The 17814-nt window shown below is 57.9% G+C and overlaps 1 protein-coding gene and 1 long non-coding RNA gene across 14 annotated transcripts in view; one reads left to right on the forward strand and one right to left on the reverse strand.

The window, feature by feature from the left end:
• Positions 1-270: 270 nt before the first annotated feature.
• Positions 271-17778, reverse strand: Lrrc16b (leucine rich repeat containing 16B). Of its 12 annotated transcripts, XM_013510413.1 has the most exons (41): positions 17022-17778; positions 16489-16824; positions 15488-15582; positions 15222-15272; positions 15066-15125; positions 14868-14983; positions 14580-14677; positions 14266-14336; positions 14095-14168; positions 13792-13867; positions 13625-13713; positions 13027-13121; positions 12727-12813; positions 12414-12523; positions 12194-12271; positions 11411-11487; positions 11223-11327; positions 11068-11137; positions 10519-10600; positions 10325-10421; positions 10127-10181; positions 9876-10048; positions 9596-9664; positions 9126-9219; positions 8935-9033; positions 8450-8578; positions 8205-8318; positions 7574-7749; positions 6708-6795; positions 6481-6618; positions 6157-6220; positions 5804-6012; positions 5179-5282; positions 4250-4565; positions 3786-3929; positions 3108-3174; positions 2912-3001; positions 1290-1408; positions 1033-1213; positions 759-878; positions 271-632 (listed from the first exon to the last, which is right to left on the reverse strand). In XM_013510413.1, exons 2-41 carry the CDS (start codon positions 16574-16576, stop codon positions 604-606), a joined length of 4197 nt encoding a protein of 1398 aa, XP_013365867.1. In that variant the 5' UTR covers positions 16577-16824; positions 17022-17778; the 3' UTR covers positions 271-603. The 12 variants fall into 12 exon arrangements, with proteins under 12 accessions (XP_013365867.1, XP_005377115.1, XP_013365875.1 ...); XM_005377058.2 differs by lacking the exon at positions 16489-16824 and having other exon boundaries at positions 271-629; positions 768-878; positions 3786-3914; positions 5179-5279; XM_013510421.1 differs by lacking the exon at positions 16489-16824 and having other exon boundaries at positions 3786-3914; positions 5179-5279.
• Positions 15756-17814, forward strand: part of LOC106147743 — a 61738-nt gene continuing 59679 nt past the window's right edge. For both annotated transcript variants that reach the window (XR_001232670.1, XR_001232671.1), the window contains exon 1: positions 15756-15902. This is a non-coding gene — a long non-coding RNA (uncharacterized LOC106147743). The remainder of the gene's footprint in view (positions 15903-17814) is intronic.

A 17814-nucleotide genomic window follows, 5' to 3' on the forward strand; every position in this document is an offset into this window, starting at 1 on the left:
TTGTTTTTTTGGTTTTTCTCCGGTACCGGGAACTGAACTCACGACCTTGCGCTTGCCAGGCAGGCGCTTTTGCCGCTGAGCTAAATCCCCAGCCCCTTGTCCCTTTCTTTCAACAGCTCTCTGTTTCCTCCTTCTCCTCCCAGAGGCTCAACCCCCTCCTGGTGGGGTTTCTTATTTTTCCCACTGTGGCCGAGCCCTGGGGGCCTGTGTGAAAGGAGCAGATGGTAGGAGGTGAGGGGCAGTGAATGGGGAAGACAGAGACTCGAAGCAGACTGTTTATTATTTTTTTTTTTATTCTATACAAGTGGGGAGAAGCCCCTGGGGGTAGAGGGACAGCGATCCACCCTCCCAGGGGAGGAGACAGGTCCACCCAAAGCTCTCTGCAGAGCAAGGCATGGAGGCAGGCAATGAGCGCCTCCCTTTCTCCAGGTTGCTTCCTCCCTTCCGGTCCCCCTGCCTCCTGCTCCTCTATGCCCAGCCCTACATCCTGTCTCTGTAGGACAGGGGCTAGCGGGAGGTCTGGGGGAGCAGGAATGGGTGGGGGTCTGAGTCCTTGTGAGGCACATGTCGAGAGGAAGGCTGGGGAAGATGCTGCAGCGGCTGTCAGTCTGTTCCGGGCTCACTGGTTCCTGCTGGGGACAAATCCAGGGAGCCCTGTCTCCTGGGCAGGGAGAGAAAACTACCCCATGTTGGGGCTTAAGGAGGTACAATAACAGACAGATGGACAGACTGGTGGTAAGGGGGACCCACCCCCTTACCACTAGCACCTGTGGGGTCAGGAGGCTGTCTTCTATCAGGCTCCAGTTTGTCACAGGACTGTGCGCGCCGTGTCCTTTTGGGCTTCAAGGGGGCAGTCCGGCGGCCTGGGTCGGGGAGCCCTGAAATGACAGCCACAGGAAGCTCACAAACTGGGGTGCTTATCCAGAATGTGACTCCTCGTTGTCATTTATCCCATCCCTTGGAAAATGACCCAATCTGGGTAGCAAAATCACAGTGGTTGCCTGAGCCCCCCACTCAGCCAGGATGGCGGACCTTGGACTTCAGGTTCCTCTTGGTCTTGCTGTGAGCCCAGCCTCAGCCGGGGCTTGTTGACTCCTGGGGCTGCAGCCCCAGTCTCAGCCTCCTCCCTTCCCCCTGGCACCTGGGGGGGTCGGCGGCCCCTGGGCACAGCCACTGGCTTGGGGGGCCGTGGAGCTAAAGGAGGGTCCTGCAGCTGGCAGAGGAGGAAGATGCTGGATTAGTCTCTGCCCCATCAAAGTACCCTCCCTATCCACCTTGCTGGCCCTCACCTTGGCATTCCTTGCTGGAACTGTCCTCTCTGGGAAGAAAGTCCCCTCTTTCTCTTCCTCTCCATCTTGGGAGGCTGGGCTGGGGCTCTGGCAGCTGTGGCTGGGGGCACTCTCCTCGGCTGGGGGTGGGGGGCAGCAGGAGGAGTCCAGGAAAAGGCATTCTGCCAGAACCCTCCCCAGTCTTCTCGCACAACACCCTCACCGGCCAGGCCCGTCCCCCTCCAGGCCCGTTGGCTCTAACATCTCTGCCTTCAATGTCCCCTTCTACTCCCACTTTTCCTTAGCCTTGGTCCCCAGCATCTCCCTGAGGCTGTCACCTCTGGAGGGGCTCTGGCCTGGCTAACTCTTTTGCAGAGCACAGCCCAGACCTTTTCATGTGGGGTAGAGCCAGAATGTGGGGCCTGCTGGGCAACACAGGCACGGCTGCCCATCCAGGGCTGCAGTGCCCAGGGTCCTGCCAAGGCTGCAGCCTGGCATTCCCAGAACAGTGTGCCAGTCCGATTAGATGGTGAGAGCTTGAGGATGGCCTTAAGTAATGCAAGCTGGAGGTAGAATACCTAAGGGGGCGAGTGTCTCTGTGAGGCGTGTGTGCTGTGGAACATCTGCTGTTGTGGTTCCCTAAGTGAAGGATGCATCCCTACTTCAGACGCTTTACCTAGTTTGTGTGAGGCACAGGGCATTAACAAGGATAAGGGGCTTGGAGGATAGTACAGGCGCACAGGCACTGCCAGGCCTCAGGCTAGCCTAGCTCTGACCTATGGGGCAGAGAGGGGCAAGGGCAGAATAGGGTAGTGCGGGACAAGGAGTGGGAAGCCCCACGCCAGCCCTGCAGGCTCATCTCTGAGCTTTGTCCAGTCCTATATCCTGGCCTTAGAATGTGAGGGGTGTCTCCGTGTATAGGGTGATTTTGTCCATGTCAGTATTTTCAGGGGTCGTATTCCAGACCTTTGGAACTTAAGCTGATAGTGAGCCGACCAGCTTTTCTTTAGTGGCTGCTTAAGCAGAAGGTCCCTGAATTCAGCAGGAAGGAAACATCATACCTGGGACAATTGGCCCTTTTATTCCTCCAGTCATGAAGTAAAAAAGTAAATGACCCACTGAAGGTCCTGGGTGGCTGATGGGACTAATATCTAGGGCTCCTGACCTCTAAGGCAGAGCACTTGCATTTTTTTGGGCGGGGGGCACCTTTCTGAGTAACCTGAGGACCAGTTGCAAGCTGTTTCTGGAGGCTAGAGTGTCTGAAGTAGGCCTACAGAGCTGGCACTGACTGGCAGTTTGACTTGCCCATCCTGTTCCCAGCTAAGACATGGAATGAGGGCACCACTGTGCTGAAGGTGAACAAGGCGATACCTGCCCTAGAATAGTCACTGGACCCATCCACAAGGCAGTGGTCCGGTTTGTTAAATCCCAGAAGCCACTTCTGTTCTGTAGAATCTTTCTTTGGATTGGGCTGTTGCTCTTTTTGGGTGTAGCTCTGTAAACATTCTTACATGTTTTTACTGTGTTGACTTCTCTCTGCCCCACCTTGATCATGAATTGCCCACAGTGGAGGCCATCGTTTCTGTTTGCCTGGACACACCCTGGGCTGTTAGCGCTTCCGCCCGAGAGGGGCCTCTCCATACCTATGTGCCATGTGGCCTCTGCTCGGCGCATGGCGCTGAAGCTTGGTTTGCTGCTTTGGGGTGGTGGTGGGGGCTTCCAGGCTCCAGGACCTAAGAGTGGAGGGAGGGACATGGAAGTGGAAGGAGGAAAGTGAAAAGGAAAATTAGCAGGGGCCCCTGAGAGAAGCATAAAAGGCAGCAAGGGTGTCAGGCTCACCTGCGTCATCTGAAGAGCGCCGTTTCTGCCATGCCTGGGTGCTGTCCTCCAGGTCAGGACCTGTGCCCTGAAAGCAGAACTGAGTCAGCTGTGACACAAGTATCCCCAAGGGGCACTGCAGCTGACAAAGGGCTCTGCTTTAGCATCTTGTGTCATTTTATGTTGCCAGTTCCTAGATATTTGGGTCATGTTTCCCAAGGGGTGGTACCCATGACACCCTAGGGGCATAAGAAATGGTTTACACAAATGAACATACTGCTGCCATAATAGTTGTGTGTTTATTTATGTGTAGTAGGAAAAAGTGCCTTGTACAAAAAGCTGAGATTTTAAAGATGATATTGCTCAGGTTTAGACCAGGTTAAAAAAAGTGAGTTGATTTAAGTAAAAAATAATTAGGTAAATAATAATTCAAGGTGTATGGATAAGGTAAAAATCCATCATAAAGGTTGTAACGAAGTCACCGAGGTTGAGGAACGGAGCTCTGGAGGTAAGTGTTTTTGTGAAACTCCTCTGAAAAAGAGCCGGACTCCCTGACAAGTGTGTGGTAGGGGCAGAACTGCAGCCAACACCTCCTAAGGCCAAAGGACGCATTCTCTCCACTGAGTCCCCAGGAAGGAGGAGGCAAGGGTGGAAATGGACCCACAGGACGCTCAGTTTGCTGCCCCAAGCTCCCCTCACCTCTCGTTTCCCATCGAAGCTCCAACCCTTGGCTCTTCCTAATCCAGGCAGGGCAACACCATGTACCGCCGGCTGCTGTGCTGTCCCTGGGGCTGTGCTCCCCTCCCCTGCCTCTGACCCCTCAGTGCCCTGGAACGAGGTCTCCTGGTGACAAGCAGTCCCTGATGGAGAAGGGGCTCCCCAGGCTGCAGGGCAGCCCCTGGGGGTTCCTCTGTCCCACGCAGCTCCCATGCCTAAGGAAGTCCACCCCACACCCTGTGAGGACTCCTGCCAATGCTCCACTCCACACGCAGCCCTCTCAGCATGCTCTGGGCCACCAAACCCTAGTCCACTCTCCAGGAGAGGGGAACTGATGATCAGTGTTCCCTGGAACTCTGGGTCTTAGCTCCCCCTCTAGGGTGGGGTCAGGGAATGGGCTACATCTAGCACAGGAGGACAGGACACATCTCTCCCGTCTCACTTACCATCTTCCTGCGGAACGAAGGCCCCCGGCCCGCCCCAAATCCGGGCAGGAGGCTGCTCTCCTCCTCTGGGCTCCAGCAAGGAGAAGAGTTATTGCCGAGGCTTGGGGGCTCTGGGCTAGGGGGGCTCTCCTGAGTTGGGGGTGGGGGCGGGGGCGGAGGGAGGAAGAGTCCAGTGGTGGGGGACCCTGGCCCCCTGTCCCCCTTGAAGCTCCGAGGACGGCGAAAGTGAAACAGTCCTCGGCGTCTCTTCTTCTGGAGCGGAGGCAGTGGTGGCTCCGAGAGGCCTGGCCGCACCGTCCTCAGAGTTCGGGGGTAGCTGGGCAGAGTTGGGGTGAGTCAGTGACAAGTGGCAGATGGAGCCTACAGTGGTGCTGGTATTGGTCCATCCTGAATACTCCAATCGCCCGCTGCCCTCTCATCTAGCCTCTCCTGCTACACTGTGCCCCCTCTACTCCATCCTCCGGAGAGATGCTTCCTCCAGCAGCTTCATTCTCCAACATCAACTCCTCCGCTCAGACACCCCTGTCCCCCACAAATCCTCAGTTTCTCCAGTGACCCAGCTCCCTGACAGACCCTCAGCAATCTGACAATGCTTAGGTCTAGACTCAGTGAAAAAAGGTGAGTTGATTTGAATAAAAATATGTGACAGAGACTACAGTCTTCAGGGACTCACACCCACCCCATCCCCGTGCCTGTTACCCCGGCCCTGTCCCACCATCGCACTCTTGTGGTTCCCTCCTTTCCCGTCACCCTGAGGAGATTTAGAGGCTGTGGGAACTAAGAGATGGACATGGAAGGGTTAGGATGTGGGGAGTGTCTCAGACAGGCTGGCTTGGGGGTACTGTGGCTGGAGACTTGGAGGGAGCTGGAGGACAAGTGCTTTAGTAGCCTCGGGACCTGCTGAATGGGAGTGCGTTTGGGCGTCACACCTGGAGCTCTCATCCATGACCCTCCGGCTGAAGAAGTCCTCCAGCCCCTCATCCAGGCAGCTGGTGGTCCCGTTCTCCTGGCGTGTCCCAGCCACTGGTACCTGCTGGGAGGAAAGGCCTGTGAGATATTTCATCAGGCTCAGGAAGGCCCACTTCCCCTCCACTCAGAGCCTTCCCCATTGGAGTTAGCCCTATGGAAATTTAGACTTCAGTTTGCCTGGGCATCTCCTAAGCTTATTGGGTCTTAGCATTATTCTTCACCAAAATGAAAATGTCCCTGCCGGGCAGACAAAGATTTTTTTTCTTTCTGAGATGGGGTCTTGATATGTATGCCTATGTTGCGGGTCTCAAACTCATGGGCTCAAGGTATTCTCCTGCCTTGCCTCTGGAGTAGCTGGGACTACAGGTATGTGCCACCAAGCCTGGCTAGACAGAGGTTTCATATTTGTAGTAAGGTATAGCTCTTCTCCAAACTGAATAATACCTCAACTGTTTTACAGCTTGCCTGGAGTCCTGACCCAACCCTCCAAGCTAGTGTCTCTGCCCTCTGGGTCCTAAAGATAGAACCCCTTGTTCTGGCTTTGCTATGGAAAGTTGGTCTGCTTACAAGGCCTTTGGGACTCACACTGGGCCGGCCAGGTCCTGGAGGGGTGGTCCTGGGCGGCCGGGGCCTCCCTTGTGTTTGATGCCTCAGTTTATAGCCATGAGTGGGCAGCTCAGATAGACCTTCCCAGGAGCCACTAGCTGTGGGCTGGCTGCCCCCGAGTCCTGAGAACCAGCCAGGGGGGATCCCGAGGTTCCCCAGTTGGCTTTCCATGTCCTGAGGGCTCCCACCTGTGGGCACAGCACTGTTAGAGGGACTAGCAACAGGGACAGGGAGAGAGGAGGATGGAGAGGTAGAGAAAAAAGAAAAGGAAAAAGGGCCTGGGGAAAGGCTGGGAGTCTGACAGACGTTAGAACCAAGGCTGCGGGACTCACTGATGAAGGCAGATACGGGGCGGATCTTGCGGCAGCGTTTCTGCTTTTTGATGGCCATAGTGTCCTGCAGGAATGAAGACAAAGGGTAGGTTGGGTGTCAAATCCTAGATCCTCACCTGAACCCCCCACTCCTTATACAGCCTTTTTAAAACCCATCTTGTCTCTTTCTCCTCAGGTGGCCGAGACAGTGGGTGAGGGAAGAGATGAGTCAGGCACAGGGAGCTGGAGAGAGGACCCAGACAGTGGAGGCGGGGTGGGGAGCAGGCTAGGTAGGTTCAAGGGGGCAGACCCAGGCAAAGGGAGAGAGAGGTACAGAGGGCTCACAATGTTGGTCCCAAGCTCATCATCTGTGGTCTCCTCATGGTCGTGGTTCCGGCCTCGGCCTCGAGAGGACAGATCTTGCCCTTGGCCTGGCCCTCCTTGTGGATCTGACAGTGTCCTTAGCTGGGTCAGGTGCCGGGCCTGGGAAGACAGGTGTGAACAGGATCTCAGGAAAGTGGTCCACCTCCAGCAGTCTGGAAGGGGAGGAGCCTAGACGAGTTCAGACTTACCAGGCTCTTGTGGGAGTGGTATAGCTCCTGCAGGATCTCGTCCACTATGGAGTTGGTCAAATAGGTAACGACCGAGAGCTTCACCTCACTGTGGGCATAGGTGAGACTGCTTAGCCAGCCCCTGCCTGGCTTCTGAGCCTCAGCACCTCCTTGCCTGGATGCCTGAGAGAATGGCACAGCTGGCCTGGCTGCCCACACAGAACATGGCTGCTGTCGGAGGCACTCAGGGCCACCACACTCATGACTTGTCCCACCCCTGACCTCCTCAGCCCAGGTGTGTATGGGCCAAGAGGAACTGAAAGAGGAGAAGGAGGCTCCAGGTCAGATGCTCCAGTGGAACAGAACTATGTAAGTTTGGGTGCTCAGCAAACCTTGCTGGTTGCTAATGCAAGAGTAGAAATCAGCACTTCTTGAGGCTGGCTATTCCCCAGATATGCATACTCATCTCCTTTGCTTTGGGATGTGGCATCCTGTAGCACCCTGACCCCTGAAGGAAAGAACTCTGAGTGCAGTAAAGACTGGCTGGAGGAGAAGGGTTCCCTATGTACCTGTCTTACACCGTTTTTCTTCGCCAGGTCTCTGAGGAGGTTGTGTTTTGCTTCCCAGAGGCAACTGTTGGTGTATATGTGTGACTTTGTGTGTGTATACCCGTTTGTGCACCACCCTGGCTCCTAAACCCTAGCTCAGCACTAAGATTTCTAGGGCAAAGACTAGTCAGACCCTGAATAGAAAGGTTGCACTCGGTTAAAGATTTATCCCTTGTAATGGAGATTTTCCATTTATTATTCATTGCTGATAATTCACAAGTCCCTAAGTGCTCGGGGCCAAATCCAGCCCCGCCCCGGGGCCAAGCCTTAGCCTCTCACTCCAGCTTGTTCTGAATGTCCTGTCCCGCTTGCTCCAGCAGAGCCCCTCGGATGAAGTTCCGGGGCACAGTGACGCGCTCTGCCACGTTGCTCAGCATCTTGTTGTGTCCCTCGGCCACCCGCATGGCCACAGGGCATAACTCCTGTGTCAGGCTGACCATGGACTCCAGGATCACCTGGTGAAGGAAAAGGAGGCCACAGCCCCAAGGGGACAGGCTCAGGGCTCACATCACAGGGGAAGCGACTGTAGCCTATCTTTTGTAGTCCCTGCAGTGAGACTGAGGGACCTGCCGGAGATCACATGGCTGTGTCAGAGCCTGGGATACTCAGGCTTCCCCATTTCTTGGTCAGTGCTCTTTATCCCCTACCATCTGGCGGGGGTGGTGGTGGGGAAGTCAGTTCAAGGATCAGAATACAGACAGGGGAGAGTTAGGAGTTCAGGGCTCAAATAAGAGCTGAAAAAATATCCAAGACTTGTATGACCTTGGTGCCTTGGCACAGGGGAACTATGGGTGGTCTCATCTCTGTGCATTTACTTCTTGCCCTCTAGTAATTGCCCCATCAGCTCTAAGCTTAGGGCCCTGGTGAATGCTGAGCTCCCTCATGGCTTCCTCCCTCCCCCCGGACTTGCCTGCAGCTCCTTGTCCACAGCTTTCGACACCTCACTGGCCACCGACTCCAGCCTCTGCCGCACAGGCCCATCATTGGCCAGCACATGGCCCAGCTCATAGAGACTGGGAAACAGCTGGGGAAGGAAGGTGTAAGATTTAGAGACTAGAATGAGGCCTTAGGAGATCCTTGGGGGCCCTGGACTAGGAGGATAGAGGCATTGGGCAGTGCCTGGACCGCCTGGGTTGGCATGGTCAGAGCGCTCACCGCCCGGGAGTTCTTGGCATCCTTGATGAGGTCCCGAGCATAGAGAAGTTCATCCTGCACAGGCTCCAGAGGGCATAACCTCAGGGCCCGCACCTCCTCCTGCACTCGTCCGCACAGCCGCTGCAGCATCTGGAGCACAGGGGCAGGAGTGTCAGGCATTCCAGGTTGGGCCTATGGGTGCTACTGGTGCCCCCCTGAGGATGGTGGTGGAAATGTCTCTGGGTGGCCTGGTCTTTCCTGGTATGTCCCTGAATGCCCAGTTGAACTCCTCAAGTCCTGTGTACCCCTTGTCTGGGGGCTACCCACTATTTGTCTACACATGTAAGGGCCCACATTCTAAATTTCCTGTCTTTTTGCTCCCCCACTTGCTCAGTCCAGTTAAGGGCCATGTGATACTCTGTGCCCCCACCCTGTGTTCCACCACCTCACTCCTGAGCCCTGCGAGCCCCGTGCCTGCCCCATGTGTTCTGGAGGGAAATGTTTACTTGCTCGGCGCTGCTGGTCACCAGGCCCTGCTGCAGCCTGAATGCCTGCTCCTGGGGGCACGTTTGGGAGTGGTTGTTCCTCACCAGGCACCACTGGATCTGGAGATGACGGAGAGGGCAGGGTCAGGGCTGGGGATGTGGGCTGCCCTCTGCCCCTTGTTGTCCCACCGCACTCAGCACGGCACTAGCACCTTCTGCCAGACGTCTTCAGTGCGCTCAGGAGCGCTGCGGTAGGCTTGGGAGATGTCGCTCACCGGGAAAGACATAAAACGCAGTGTGTGGTTGCTGTGGGACACAACAGTACAGCTGGGTGGGGAAACACCTAAAAACGAGCAGCCTGGCTCCCTAAAACCCACCCCTCGCCCACCATTTCCTCTTCCACAGACCTTCCTTTTTTTTTTTTTTTTTTTTTTTGAGATCTATGTAGTTCAGGCTGTCTTGAACTCACTTTGTAGCCCAGGCTGGCCTTGAACTTGTGGTGCTCCTCCTGCCTCAGCTTCCCTAGTGCTGGGATTACAGGTGTGCGCCACCATGCCCCGGCCCTTCCTCATTTTTCTATGAATAAGTCAAGGAGATTGGGGTGCAGCTGGGGTAGCTCATACCTGGTCCTCCCACAGGGTGGCTGGGGGCTTGAATCAGGGGACAGCCTTGGTCAACTCACCTCTCCAGAGCCCTTGCGATGTCCAGGAAGCCCAGGGCAGATGTATTATTCCGATCCCATAGGATAGTTCTGGGGAGAGGGGGAGCTCCAATTTGTCACCTGCCTCTCTCTGGGTCCCCATTATGAGCCAGGGATGGAACCCTCCCTCCTTTCCTGGGTACCGAGGCTGACTCAGAGCCAGTTCTGGGACTGGGTGTCTTCCACAGGCTGGGGATCAGGGCATGGAGCCCAGCAGGGAGTCTTGGGGCTTGGGGTCTGAGGGTCCAGGTGCTGGCATCACCTGAGGGAGGAGTTTATCTGCAAGGCCTTGGACAGCATCTTGGCCCCGATGTCCTCCATCCCATTGCCGCTCAGATCCACCTTGGCCAGGCAGGTGTTGCTGCCCAGGGCATTGATGAGGATGCTGGTTCGCAGCTTCAGCCGGGAGTCTGCCACTGACAGTGACTGCAGGGACTGAGTGGCAAGCGGGGGTTGGGCCCAGTCCCTGCAGCCCCCGCCACTGCAGGACCCCTCCTAGGGCCGGTCACTCACACAGTCCTCTTCCTGGATCAGCTGTACCAGCTTGTGCAGGATCTCCTCCAGGGTCCTGTGGGGAGGCGGGGCTCAGGGCAGGAGGGGAGGGGGCTGGAGTCATGCTGTTGGAGGGGAGAGGTGGCCAGGGGTAGTGCATGAGCCTAGGTCAGATGGGTGATAGGACGAGGGTCTGTGGGTGTGGCGGTGGGGGCTCACTTGGCCTTGACATTGAAGTTCTTGCCCAGGAACAGGTGCTTGATGGACTTGTTCTTGCCGAGTGCAGGCACCAATGTCAGGAGGTCTGAGTCGAACCCTGGTCAGCGGATGGGAGAGGCCTGGCCTTGAAGCCTGAGGCTTACCACAGTCTCCCCCGGGCTTCTTCCCCTGCTCAAGGAGGCACTGCTCCTCACCATTGTCTGACAGATCAAGGCTGCCCACACAGGTGACAGATCCCAGCTGCTCCTGCAAGGCCTGAGCTCCTGCTGAGCGGAGCTGCGGAGATGGCGTAAGGCAAGGAACATAGGGTTTGAGGTGGGCGACAGGGCACCTTTAGTTCTTAGGGACCACAGCAGTGATCTCCAGACTCACAGTCATACCAGGTCTTGAGTGTAAAATCAGGGAGACCCCTTTTTCACAGCCCATGCTTTCCTGGGGCCTCTCCCTTCCTGCCGCTAAAAAGGCTGCTACTAAGACAGCCTGCTCCTGCCCTCTGCTGGGAAAGCCTGGTATCTCCCACCCAAAGCTTTTGGGGCAGAGTTATAGATTTGGAAAATGAATGGCCTCTGGAAGGAGGGTCACAGACCAGTCTAGAGGGAAAGCAGAGGTGTGGTCAGGGCAGGGAACACAGTGGGGTAAGTGCAGTGGCAAGATGGAGCCGGGGTTTGATTCTGGTTGAAAAAAGGAATGCTGGGGTGGTGGTGAGGGGCAGGTGGCTGGGGGAGGGGAGATGGAGGACTCACCTCACAGCTGCTGAGGTCCAGGTGCAGATCACTGAGGTGGCTGTTGAGGGAGAGGCCCTGAAGCAGTGCCCTGTGGGAGGAAGGTCATAGGCCACATTCAGTCCTCCCCACACCCCCATGGCGCCCAGATGCCCCCAACCCCGCACCCACCCGACCTGAGGGCCTCTAGGGGCAGCCTTGTGGCCGACAGGTTGACGTGGCTCAGTGTGTAGGCGCTGCTGAAGAACTGCTTGAAGGCCGGCGGGGCCTCCCGGCCCTTCCTGTGGAGACCCCTGTGGTCAGCAAAAGACAGGGCGAGCAGTGGCCCTCCCTGGCCAGCCCTCCCTGGCCCTCCTGACCCCACCTGTGGGTGCAGCTGTTGCGAGCCAGGTTGAGGTAGGTGAGGTGGGCGCAGCAGCCATGGAGCAGGGCGCCCAGAAGCTGTAGGGAGAGTGAAGGGCTTTGGAGGGGCTTGGAGGACAAGGGTGGGTGGGGCAAAGACTCCCCTTGCTCTCCCTTTAAGGTCCTGGCTCCTGCCTCTCTCTCTGAGCTCTTCCCCTACGCTTCTTAAGTCACTTTTTCCCCCAGTAATGAGGACTGAACCCAGGACCCTTGCACTGAGCTATGTTCCCAGGCCTTTTTATTATTTTTTATTTTGAGATAGAGTCTCAATAAATTGCCCTATCCAGGCTCAAACTTGGGATCCTCCTGCCTCAGCCTCTCAGAGTGCTAGGGTTATAGGTATGTACCACCCCACTTGGTCTCAAAGGCTCTGTTTTCTTCACTGCGGAAAGTGGGTCTATTGCTGCCTGGTGGCCATGGGTGTGGAACAACTGAGAGGCAGTGGGCGTGTAAAGCAGGGCCACTACCGGCTCCCAGGGTGTCTTTGCAAGTTAGGGGACTCACCCTACTCCACTGGTGGAGCAGCCCTAAGTCAGGGTACACATCAGGGAATGGAGTGAGGGGTGGCTTTGGGGCACAGCCTTGTGCCCTGGATAAATGCACACAGGTATGAGCTACAGCTGAAACTGAAGTCATCCTGCTGGCTCTGCCCACCCCTGTACTCAGGGAAGACAGGATGAGACAGGCATCACCCCGGCCTCCCTAAATCTCTTCTGCCTGGCTCCCTGCATTACCAGCCCCTCACCAGGTCGACAGTGCAGTCAGTCCCTGACAGGTCCAGGTGCACCAGGGCATTGGGCTGGGCCAGGAAACTGTAGAGGGCCTGGGGAAGAGAGGACAGAGAGACTGTGGGGGAAGGGGTGGAAAAGTTTCTCCAACCCAGGGGCCGCAGAGCGGAAGACTCTCAGGTCCTGAGGCCTGAGTGTGCTTCTGCAGGGGGCTGAGGCAACACTCCACGCACTCACATTGGCCTCGTCTGTGGCGAGCAGCCCAGGGTTCTTGCTCAGGTCCAGGTATCGAAGGGAGCTGGCAAAGGCAGGGTTGGCCCCGAAGGTCTGGCCCAGCGCCTGGAGCCCTGAGCACAGCGGGCACTGGGCTGGGTTGGCCCCCATCCCCACCTTTCCCCCTCTGTATAACTCTTCCCCGCTCCCGAAATGTGATTCCTTTTCCTCCATTGATCCCTGAGGTGTGAATGTGTGGGTGCACATCTGGGGCTCAACATCGCAGGCAGACTGGGGGAAGGCCGAGGTCAGAGGTCGGGGGTCCTGATGTGAGTACCTCGCGGGGAAATGGCAGTCTTGGCCAGGCACAGCTTGGTGAGGCCAGTGGGGAAGCAGAGGAGCTGCTGGCTCAGACTGAGGAAACCTGGGCAGTGGAGAGAGAATGGGCCCTGTGAGAGGCTGGGCGTGGGTGCACAGTCAGGTGGGGCTCAAGTGGGGTGCAGGCCTGGGGCCAAGGTGGAGATACAGGGGCAGGGGCTGCCATCAGGCTAAAGAGCCCCTGGTTAGACCTGGGTTGGGTTCTGGGCTAGGAAAGGCTCTGCATGTGGAGGGAATAAGATTCAGGGCTGGGGCTCACCCTTGTCCTCGATGGGGTTGTGGGACAGAGTGAGGGCATGCAGCACACAGCTCCCGTTCTCCCCAAACACCCCGGCCAGCTTCTGGACAAAGTCCCTTTGGGGAAGGGGAGGAAGGATTTGTCCTGAGCCGAGACCCAGGTCCCAGCCCCTGAGTTCCCCACCTCCTCTACCTGCCTGCCTGGCTGGGGCTGCAATGGTCAGAGCACAGAGGCTGCCCCACAGGGGCCTGCCAGGGACCTCGTCACCTCTCTGGAGTACCTGGGGACATTCCATGCCTTAGGAAGTTGTGCTGAGACAAAGCCCAGCTCTGTGTGTTCAAGCCTAGAGAAGCCCGCCCTGCTAGTAGTTGACAGAAAGGGAGGATAGGGCAAGGGGTGCACTGGAGAAAGCCACACATGCATCTAGGGCATCAGGAGGCTGAGGTCTGAGTCCTAGCTTGACTGTTGGTTTGCTTTCTGGCCTCTCTGGGTCTCAGACTCCTCTCTAAAGATAGGAGCTAGATGGGATAGCTCAAGGACCCAGGCCATGCTCTGAGGTTTCAGGACCCTAAGACCACACGATGGGGGCATCACTGGCCACAGAGGAGGCTGGCCTCACGTCTTAAGCCCGGCGTTGTCCAGCACCAGCTCTTCGAGGCTCCCTGACTTGCTCAGGGTATGTAGCACCTGTTCTAGCACTTCTGAGCCCTGAGGACAGAAGCGTCCTGAGATCAGGAGCCAAGGAGGACACTACTCTTCCCTCCCTCAGCCCTTCCTAATTCCTACCAGCCGCAGGTCTTTGCAGTAGAGTTTGGTGAACCACTGGTTGTAGGCCAGGGCTGCCACCATCAGGGCCAAGTCTCTGTGGGGACATTGAAGGGGTGGGAAGTGGTAAGCAGGTGGCTGTGACAGGAAAGAAGAGGCGAGGGATGGGGGTGCTGGCCTGGGAAAATCTCAACGGGTGGATGGCAGCAGAGGTAGGGGAGCTGGGGAGACAGAGCAGGGGCTGTGGGTGGGACTAGTAGGGAGACCCTGGGTAGGGTCAGCGTTGGGAGTGTAGGGGGTTGAGTCGCGGCCCCATCTGCTTACCGGCTCTCCAGGTGGCTGAAATCCAAAAGATTGAACTCGCGGTTATCCTCAGCATGGTAGATGGTGTCCACATCCTTGGAGAGGTGGAACTGGCTTGTACCCACTCCCCACCCTTGCTCTCCTCCTCCCTCTGCGTCCCACCTGCTCCCTGCTGGGTCCCGGCCCACATACCCACTGCACTTCCTCACGGCAGTGCAGCCCATTGTAGTCACACAGGGCAGCGTAGGTCTCAGAGAAGCCACCTGTGGTTGAGAGATGGGCTGGCTTCATGAATGGTAAGGGGACGGGGAGGAGGCTTGGGGTTCAAGGAACAGTCAAGGTCACTGAAGATGCTCGTGCCCTAGGTTCCTGCTACCCTCTGAGCCTCCTGAAATCCAGGAGCTGGGGAGCCCTTAGGGTAGGCAAAGGCCCCTCTGGCAAAACTGCATGCTCTGGACATGGGACGAGGTAGTCTCAGTCCCACAGTACTGCCTGCCCCTGCTCACCACACACACTGTGAGTGGTAGATGTGGATGTCTCAGAGTTGGGGGATGTGTCTCGGGGTCCCTCTGGGGTGTCTGCATTTCCACGCCGGATCAAACACCTGGAAGGTGAACAAATAACACCAGAGGGTGGTGGAAAGAAGCTCTCAATTCTTCCTAAATCATAGCTTCTGAGTCCCCAGGAAGGCAAGAGGGGGGCATACGCATCTTTCCTGTGTCCCAGAAGCCTAGGAGCAGGGGAAGAGAAGTCTCCCTGCTTAATTCCTCAAAGGACCCTTGTCTGCCACTCACCCAGGACCAGGGCAGACCTTGGAGAGGGCAGAGCTCACATGTCGGGTCACCTGGTCCACACTCTCGGCTGATGGCAGCCGCATGCTCACCGTTCCTCGCTCAGTCTCCACCAGGATCTGGGGGACAGGGAGCGGACAGCCTCAGATACGGATTCCCTTCTCCAGCTGGCCCAGCAGCAGGCCGAGTGCTAGTGCTCACCTGGTTCTGACTGAGGGTGTTAAAGGCGCGGATCTCCAGGACATTGAAGGAGCTCTCCACCTGGAGGGACAGGGATGCCCCCCTCTTGGTAAAGGCCTGGTTGCCAGCTGTCGGGGGGAGCATCCCAGGTGTCCTCCATTTCTCTGCCCCACTCACCTTGGCAGGGACCTTAAGGGGGAAAAGGTGGAGGCGCCAGGAGGTCAGGGCCTGCAGAAAAGAGCAGGGGTGGTTTATGGTAGCTGCCTGGGCACTGGTGCCCTGCCCGCCTTTAGCCCACTCAGCTCTGCTGTGCCCCCTCTCCTGCCCTACCCTAGGCTCCTGGACTTGACCCAGTCCAGCCCCCCGCCAGCTTTGTCTCCTCAGCCCTTCCCATCTCTCTCTCCTGCCCAACTCCTTCCTCCCTCCCAGACCAATGCCCTCACCAGCACTCTGTCCTCAAACTTCTTGGGTTTTGTCTCTAGCTTCACACGATGTTGCTGGAGCACAGCCCCTTGGCTCAGGCACCTCCGGATACTGTCTGCGGGTGAGTGGGGGCCTGCTCAGAGCTCCCTTTACCCTGGCCATCCCCACCTCCCGGAGCTCTCCAGAGAGAGGCAGAGCCAGGGGCAGATGAGAGCAGAGAGAAACAGGGACAAAGTACAGGACAGAGACTTTTCCTTCTTGAGTAACTTTTCCTGTTAGAGGGAGTCTTGTGCGCTGAAAACTCTGCCTCCTGGTGTCCTTGAGTCAAGGGATAGTTGCTGAGTGACAGTGTTTGTGGGAGGGTGTGTCTTACACTTCTGAGGGTGTGAGGATGTTTCTAACCCATGTACTACAGCAGCCATCAACACATACACAGTGAGTCAGTGTGTGCGAGTGTGGGGGTGTCCCTTGATGGTATCTAGTGGTCTGGATGTGACAGTGCCTTTACTACGGTGCCTGCACACTTCTGATGACTCCAGGAGCCTGAGCGTGGCACTGGCGGGGACAGAGAAGTGTGAATGAGCATGCTGGTTTGCAGCTGTGAAAGGGGCACAGTGCCAGACTGGGGGGTGAGGGGAAGGATTTTAGTGTGTAAATGAGCCCCATACCCATCTGCTGGCGAACCGTCCAGATAGCCCGTAGTATGCATATGTGTGGTGAGGGATGCAGCTTCTGTAAAGTCGTGTGTACACACATCTTATGATTGTGTGCCTCTGAATGTGTAGGTGTGGGGAATCGCCACAGTGCAGCACGCTCTGAGTATCCTTGAGCGTCCGGCTCTCTGCGTGGGCTAGCGCGAGCCAGTGCTCCAGCCTCGGGGGTCAGGGCTGTGGCAGCGTTGGGGGTCAGCCTTGGTTTGGGCTGGGTCTGAGAGCTCAGTAAGCAGGAGAGGCCTTGAGGTGTAGGCGGTGGGTGTTGAGAAGGGGGCAGGCTGGGATTGCAGAGGGTGACTCGCAGAGACCTTGCTCTCGGTTTTCGCTCCAACCCAGGCGCTCTTCCCCTGACTCTCTGCCCTCCTGGTCTGGGCGCAGCCGAGCTCCTAGGAGCATCTCCAGGGCCAGTTCCGGGGCGGGGCGGAGGGGAGGGAGGATATTGAGACCAACAGCGGTCCGGACCTCTCGGCTCCCACCTCCTGGCCCCGCCCGGCGCGGGTGGGGGACGCGGGGACTCTCCGGAGGGGAGACCGGACGTCTCTCCGAGGGGTGGGTCAGGAACACTGACAGCCGGCCCGGCAGCGCGGCGCAGAACTGCACCTGTCACCGAGGAGCGGGACGGGCGGTGCCGGGACAGAAAGGTCCTGATAGGGTGAGGCAAGCAGAGGAGGATGCTCCGGGGACAGCGACACCCGCGCGGGGACCAAGGGGTAGGGGCTGCTTTGGAGCGAGGACGCACAAGGGGTCGCCGGCGCCAGGCTGGGGTGTACCGCGGGCAGGAAAACGCAGGGTCTGGGATGCTCCCGGACGGGGCGTCCCGGGGACAGAGGCGACCTCGTACCTTGCAGCTCGCGGGTGAGCTCCACGCTGGCTTTGGCCATGGTGGCCGCTGCGGCTTCTGCAGAGGAGCCGTCGCCGCCGGGGAGACGCGGCACATGCTAGTCCGGCTCCGGCAGGGCCCGGCGCTGCGCGCTGCAGCCGCCGCCGAGCCCGCGCCTGTCAGGGGCGGCTGCGCGAGCGCTCCTCCCCCGCCCGGGAGCGCCGGGCCTCCAGCCCCGCCCGGAGAGTGCCGGAGCGAGCATGCGCACATCGCGCCGAGCCGCGTGAGACCCCGCGCGCGCTCACGCCGACCCCTCCCGCGGGCTGCCTCGTGAGCGAGTCGGTGCGCGTCGCTTGGTGTCCCCGCTGTCTCTGGGGCGCAGGGCAGCATTCCCGCTTTCTGTGCCACCCACTCTTCTCTGGGAACCCCACCCCCCAATGTCTTTGTTCACGGGTCTGGGTACCTCACACCCCGAGGGTCATCCTTGTAGGGCCCCTCCCTTTAACCCCTGCCTGTTCAGGACCGGTCCAGCTCGTCCTTGCTGACCGTGGAGAGAATTCCTAACCAAGGACGATGCCAGGAGAGGACCTGGCCGCATCTAGGGGAGTTCAACCTCTCCGTCTTTCCCACCCTGCCTCGGGGATCCCCTTGGCGTTCTTGGCACCCATCCCTCGGGGTGTGAAGCTGAGAGTAGCACCTGGGAGTTCCGGAGCCATCTCCTCCCAGCTGGCAGCTCTGCAGACACCTCCACCCCGGAGCTGCAAGCTCAGGTCCTGGAGAGGGAGGAGGGATGGGGGATCCAGAGCTGCAGCCT

Source organism: Chinchilla lanigera, unplaced genomic scaffold (assembly GCF_000276665.1).
Source record: "Chinchilla lanigera isolate Chin_1 unplaced genomic scaffold, ChiLan1.0 scaffold00008, whole genome shotgun sequence".
Classification (NCBI taxonomy): domain Eukaryota; kingdom Metazoa; phylum Chordata; class Mammalia; order Rodentia; family Chinchillidae; genus Chinchilla; species Chinchilla lanigera.